The sequence below is a fragment of the Lottia gigantea genome (assembly GCF_000327385.1).
Source record: "Lottia gigantea unplaced genomic scaffold LOTGIsca_1, whole genome shotgun sequence".
NCBI classification, from domain to species: Eukaryota; Metazoa; Mollusca; class Gastropoda; family Lottiidae; genus Lottia; species Lottia gigantea.
In genome coordinates, this window is record NW_008706746.1 from 4,902,077 (window position 1) to 4,909,657 (window position 7,581).

General features: G+C 35.9%; 1 protein-coding gene across 1 annotated transcript; it reads right to left on the minus strand.

The window, feature by feature from the left end:
* Window positions 1-6,681: 6,681 nt before the first annotated feature.
* LOTGIDRAFT_102666 (hypothetical protein) lies at window positions 6,682-7,581 on the minus strand (the record flags this gene model as incomplete). The annotated part of the gene is made up of 2 exons (XM_009045672.1): window positions 6,682-6,885; window positions 7,420-7,581. Coding segments are annotated over 2 exons (366 nt in total), but the record flags the coding sequence as incomplete, so codon positions are not given.

Consider the following 7,581-nt stretch of genomic DNA (forward strand, 5'->3'; position numbering starts at 1 on the left):
TGCACAGTCCCAGTCAGTTAGCTTCCCCTTTAGAGCCTAGACTCTACAAGGTTATATATAGGGGGCAGCTTAGAGTGCTGTTGGTGCTCAGGCCCAAATCCAGTGCTTGTTGACCCCTGTACCCTCAGGGTCAAGCATATATGATATGTATATGTTCATGGTTTTAAATATTTGGATGAGTTTATGGTTTTAAAACATATATGGATGTTTTATGGTTTTAAGTATTTGGATGGTTTTAAAAAATATATGGGAAACGTCTCACTCAAGCTGAAATCACCAAATTCTACCAGACAATCAACGAAAACAAAAACAGAGAAACCATATCTCTACCAACTGAAATGGACACTACACCTGCACCATCTAGAGTCACCACGCTACCGAACCAAACCCCTAAACGAGCCCGAAGTTCACCGACTCCTAGTCCAGCAGACATAGGTAAACGCTCTCGTAGAGAGGGCACTCTCCTTCTCTTTTCTCTTTCAGACTCGTCTTCCCCTTCCACGCCATCTGAATCTTCACCGCGTGATCCAGGATCCGCCAACCTTTTTTCCTTCTGTGCGTTTTAGGACCAGAAAACCCCTCAGTCTCCATCCAAGTCGAGACGTGTATCCAGACCTTCCCCCCTCGAACCAGATCCCAGTCCGTGCCCAATGCTACAGAATTCTTACCCCGGTGCCCAAATCCATCACATACAGTCAATTCTGGAATCATACGACCATGATCCCAAACCTACTACCGTCATTCTTCATGTAGGCCTCAACAACCGTGATCAGCTACCAACGACCTCCTTTAACCAAGCCCAGAAATTAATCGCTACAGCCAACAAAACCTTTCAAACTCCAAGATACTCTTCACATGTATACCCATCTCATATAAAATCTCGAAGGAAGCACAACAGAACCTCAGCACCCTCAACAACATGATGATGGAGACCAATATCAACAGCACAACAATCTTACCACCCTTCGAAGAAGAATTCGAACCAGTTGATAATCTTCATTGGTCTCCAGAAACAGCAATCAGTATTTATTTGTTTTGGATACACCAGCGTCAAGTCTTTAAACTAATTACTGGGGACAAAAATACTGAGAGGCCACCGCTAGGCCAAACTGTAGTTAACTTGAGCCGCAAAATTCTCACACCCCTTCAGCAATCAATCTTAGACCGTAGACTTAAGTTTATTCCCACACCAAAGATAGTCAACTTAAATTATCTCCGACCATCCATTGAACGATTTCAACGAAATCTTAGCTGCACATATTTTTTTCGAAATCACCCCACGTGGTGCTAGAACAATGTTTATTCCTAAATCCTCGTGGACACCCCCTCAGTCCGCCATCCATCCTGAAATATTGAAAGCATTTGCTGGTATGAATAGCCAAACAGCGAACGTTTCCATAACACACGAAAAGCCTAATCTCACAAGAGTGGAACGTGAAGCGTTTAACTTACTCAAGAAAGACGATAGCATTGTTATTAAAAAGAGTGACAAAGGTTCATGTTGTGTCATTCATTATACCATTTTACCGAAACCAATTTTCAAAGAAACTGCTAATATGATTACAATATTCTTGCCGATTTAGTCGAAACTAGTTATCTCAAACAGAAACAATATGACTATCTGTCTGCCAAACCTGATTGTCGCGAGAGACATCTGTACACTTTGCCTAAAATCCATAAGAATCCAACCAAGGAGTGGTTTATCTCGACTAAAGGCCGCCCGATTATATGGGCAGTATGCAGTGTCAGAATACATTGATCATTTCTTACTACCTCTAGCATGTCAACATCGCGCCTACCTTAAAGACATAACCGATTTTGTCAATAAAATAAAAAATCTTCGAGTTCCCTCTAATGCTATTTTAATTTCTATCGACGTTTCTTCTATGTGCGGATAAACGAGGCTCCACTGTATACCAATATCGATAACACTACTGGCAGTTCGTAAAGCTTTTAATAGAAACCCAGAACCAAACAGACCCGATGATGCAATTCTACAGCGTTTAGAGATCTGTCTTTGTCGAAACGATTTCACATTTAATGGTAAAACTTATTTACAAACTTCAAGGGCAGCTATGGGCAAACGATTCGCCCCTTCGTACGCAAACCTTTTCATGGCAGAGTGGGAACGTGAAGTGTTGCCCCTGTGTCCATTTGACCCACTTTTTTAAGGACATTTTTATGGTTTAGACTTATTCTATCTAACAGTTTTGGGAATTCTTTGAAATTCTCAACAACCACCATCCTTCCTTCAAACTAACCGCAAACGTGAGTGACAAAAGCATAGACTTTCTCGATACCACTGTCTTTAAGGAAGATTCCATAGCAGAAACAAATAAACTGGATATTAAAGTGTATTTCAAAGAAACTGATACTCATCAACTCTTGCACAAGAGCTCCTTTCACCCAAAACATACCTTTTCTGGCATAATTAAGTCACAAGTTTTACAAGATCTTCTGATTTCAACTAAGCCTGCACGATTGTTTTCTCAAAACTGAAAGAGCGTGGGTACTCTAAATGATTTTTACGAAACATAAAAAATTCCACCTTAGCACAGATAGCAGCTAAAAACAGGCTTTATGCCGAAGTACCTCCAGGTTTAAGAAGTGCTCCATGTTTGTACAGTAGATGCAAAACATGTCCCTTTATATCAGAAACACATTATTTTGAAAGCAACTAAAAAGGTACCCGATCCAGGAAACATCTAACATATGAACATTCGAATGTAATACATTTAATTTCATGCAAGAAATGCCCGAAACAATATATAGAAGAAACTAAGAATAATTTACGAACTCGTTTTAATGCTCATAGGTCGGATATTAAATTAAAGAAAGACAAGCCTGTTTCTAATCATTTCAACCCTTACCCAAGTTTCACTCCTCTGTCCCAAACTACCAATTTTTTATGTAAGATTTCTTGATGATATTTTCTTAATTTGGACTCATACAATAGATGAATTTTGGGAATATTTTGATACTCTCAATAGCCACCACCCTTCTGTAAAATTAACTTCTAATATTAGAGACAAACAGATTGATTTTCTAGACACCACAGTTTTTAAAGATACCAATTTTCATGAAACCAATCAATTAGATATTAAAGTTTTTTTTAAGCCCACTGATACTCACCAACTTTTATTAAAATCATCTTTTCATCCTAAACATACCTTTTCTGGCATTATAAAGTCGCAGATCTTGAGATTTCACCGAATTTGTACGCGCAAGAAGGACTTCGAGGAGGCTTGTTCAATTGTTTTCCAAAAATTGCGCGAACGTGGATATTCTAGAAGGTTCTTGAGAGGTATTAAAAGCTCAACAGTTGCTGAAATCTCTGCTAAAAATAATTCGATTCTTTTGCCAATACCAAATTCTTCAGTTTATCCTTGTAACAACCCTCGCTGTCAAACCTGTCCCTTCATTTTACCAACAAATTCTTTCCGAAATAGACGCACAGATTCCATATTTCAAGTAAATGAAAAACTCAACTGCAACAGCAAAAATATTATTTATCTCATTTCTTGCACAAAATGTGACGAACAATACGTTGGGGTGACAAAACATTCGTTAAGGGTCCGTTTCAACCATCATAAGTCTGACATCAACTTTAAAAAAATTAATAAAACCGTTTCAAAACACTTCAATCAACCCGATCACCAATTAACAGACCTGAAAATCATTCCCATTGAACAGATATACGAACAACCTGGCATTGATACAAAGAAAATTCGACTCATTCGCGAAAATTATTGGATAAACAAATTACAAACCATGCATCCTTTAGGAATGAACATCCAAGTTGATTTCCAAATTATACCTTTGGTTATTCAATACAACAACACAGCTGGTCAAGTTCCCCGAATAATTATCCGTCTTTACAAAGAATTGAAGGAAAAATTTCCAACAGTCTTTACAAATGATTTAGTTATCGCCTATACCCGTAATAAAAATCTAAATGATATCTTAGTCCGTGGTAGATTACCCCCCATCCCCCTTCCATAGGTTTAGTACATTTCCTTTAATTAATAATTCTTATTTATGATAACTTGCAATTGAAGAGTTTCCTCGCAAAAATATCATACATGTATACTATTTTCACTTAATAAATTATATATATTATTTATATGAAATACGCATTTTCCTTTTCATTTAATATAGGACGATTCCTCAGTTTCACCAGTAAAAATATTTATCATGATTTCCATGGTTATTAATGTTCCTGTTGGAACCAGTATTCTTCTTATATATTTCAGATTCGGAAGATAATGGATTTGCATTTCAAATATTCTATATCATTCTTTTAAACTAACTTCACAAACACTCTATCACTAGAGGTTACGCCTACATGCCTGTGCCTGTGCTTTCGTAACATTTTTTAACCGCAATATTACAACCTTAAATTCCTAATTCCAATTGAGCGCATAGAAATTGACTTGCCCGAAGATGAAACTACCAAATTCCGTCAATCTAGGGAAGCTCATTGGATTGAGACATTGAATACAGCAAGACCTATAGGACTAAATATTCGTCATAATGTAGGCAAAGCACCTTTTGTTGACCCGTTCAATACAACCAGCAATCGAGCAAGCAAGATAGTTCATGCCGACTATAAGAGCCTTCAAGATAATTTTCCCCATGTCTATAAGCAGAAAATGATAGTTGCATATTCAAAAAATAAGAACTTAAATGATAATATTGTTCATAGTAAACTAAAAACAATCAGTATATAATAGATACTATACTTCTCGCCCATCGGGCGAGTTCTTTTTTCTAATTTCAGATCAAATCATAACAGAAGAAAACCCAGTATAAGACCCTCCATCATAATTTCTAAATAAAATGTCTGCTCCACCCTAGGCCTGTACATTTGGGAGAATCAATCAATAATTTGGTGTATATCATTATATGTATATTATATTGGTAACTGGTTGGCTTGCCATTTTTCATGTCGGCAGCAAAAATAAAAAATTGTATTTTTATAGATGTATTCTTATCAGCTGTGCCATATCAATGCCAATAAATTTTACCTAACACCTATACTTATGTCTTATCTTTTCTGCAATAATATATAACATTCATAAGTACTAGAAACTGGGAATTTCTCTTCTTTCTATTTTTGGACTCACATGAATTTGAAAATTTAGGCGCAGAGTTGTGAACACGATTAATGATTAGTTTAATCTGTACATGAAAGTCTGTGGAAGAAACGGTCGGTGTAGATGATAATAGAACAATCTGTATATTTACCTGGTGTTACAGACGTAGTCAATATTGTATCAGTTGTACCTACAAATTAAATAAAGTGAATTGAAATGGAGTTTTACGTCTTAGTAGGCGGTCCTACTTTACTGATCTAGTTTTGGCTAATGTAGACGGAAATGGGAAATTTCGCCTTGAAAAATCTGCATAAATATAGAGAGATCTGTGATCTGAGGGAAATCGGGAAGATAAATAAGATGGCATTATCTTTTTTATCAGTCTGGCCGTTCAGGTTGGCGACAAGCGTCTATTTGTGCGTCCACAATTGCTCGTAAACGATTTAGAAAGCACAATTCTTGACGGAATTTGAAAAAACTTGGGATTGATGTTTGTATTCACTCAAAGATGAACGCTAATTGAAAGCAGAAAAATTGAAAAATATTTATGAGTTATTGCCCTTGCTCTTGAACATGCCTTCAATTTTTAGCTTGTAAACACTCTAGAAGGCACAATTTTCAACGGATTTTGACGAAACCTGGTGCGAGTGTTTGTAATCACCCAATGATGAACCCTATCAGCAAAATCATTATTATTGTCCTTGTTCTTGAAAACGCGTTCTAATTTTAGCTTGTAAACACTCTAGAAGGGACAATTCTTGAAGGGTTTTGACGAAACTTCGTTTGAGTATTTGTAATTACTCGAAAATCTGATAGTATGAGTTATTGCGCTTGTTCTTGTTCTATTTTTGAGCTTGTAAACACTCTAGAAGGCGCAACTTTCAACGGATTTTGACAAACTTGTTATTGTTAATTATCACCCATAGATGAAGTCTATTGAAAGAAAAAAAATGAGAACTATTTTTTTTTTTGCTCCCCGAGATATGCGATGTATGCGGAGATATAAAACCGAAGTCAAAAGAAAACACCCCTTTAACGGAAATATTATCAAAAATGTTATTTCGAGTCATTGTATAGGTAATTCTGCAGATCATTCAGAGGCAAAATATTCTACATATTGGAAACATAAGAATTATTTCTATCAGAAATATATTTTTCATGTATCACATAAAAGTAGATATTTCTAATTATGACTAAGCATAAGAAATATAAGTATATTACCAAATTGGGCAGCAATGTTTTATTTACCTATAGCCATTGTTGTTATACTATTTGGTGATGTACCAGAGCTACCTATAATTGACATGAAATTTTCAGTTTGGCAAACCTTATATTTTAAAAGGTACAAGCCATGGGTTATTATTGCTAATACCACCAGTATTACAGGCTTATCTTTTTACATCAAAGAACTTTTGCGATAGTTACGTCACAAAACGCTAAGTCTTACTGAAAATTGAAATGGTGCAAATTGATGCAACCAGGCCCTATGTTAAAAGGAAAATCTTTTGACGATAAACAAATAACTAGTTCATGTTTTAATAATCCGGCTGTATTTTCATTTTTGATAATCAAGATATACAATGCATCATAACTTAATGAGGTCTTGTTTACCTTTCATGCTATAAGTTGCATTAAAGCCTTCATATTCATATTGGTCATCAGATATAAACGTTATTCGAAGTTTATTCGTGGTACTTGTAACTGGATCAGGAATAGGTGAACCACAATATACAGCTATTTCTTTGTCACCATCATAAATAACAACAAAATCAAACTCGCAATTATAATCCTCAAGCTGCAATCAAAATATTAACCAGTTGTTAGACGATGCTGTATCAAAACATTAAACATAAGTAAATAGTAACATATTAAACTGCATTCTTCCTTTGCTGTTTTCAGGCAAAAATAATTGCCTAAAATGGGAAAAACAATGGTGTATTATACGAGCAATTTGTTGTTGTACCATACTTGGATAACTTAACATGAAAGATAAAGAGGAAAGTAGATGGAGCCTGGTGTGCTACAACAAGTGCATTTTGATGTGATTGCACGACTGAAGCTCCACCCCCTTTTTCAAAACACAAAACAAAACTCATGACTTGCACGAGCTTCTATTCCATTGGATGAAACGGTAACGTGATCAATGCCGCCATATGTTCAAGCTGTCAGTCAAGTCATACCATTAACAAACATTATGTTTAAGAACCGCGGTATGTTCTACTAAGACGTAGGTTTATTCCATATGGATCTATCTCCATCCAGAGACACCAGAAAGAACAACATCAATCGAGTTTGTTGACATTGTACACTAGAAAACGTGGACACTGGAAAATAATATATAATGTATTGGATGAAAACTTACGTCAAAATAATTAAATGTTAAGATAATAATTTTATCCTCAGGAGCTTCCACAGTCCAGTCACAAACAGCGTTCTGTGGATAAAGATTTGGAAAATTTGGTGATTGAATTGTACCACTTTCAGT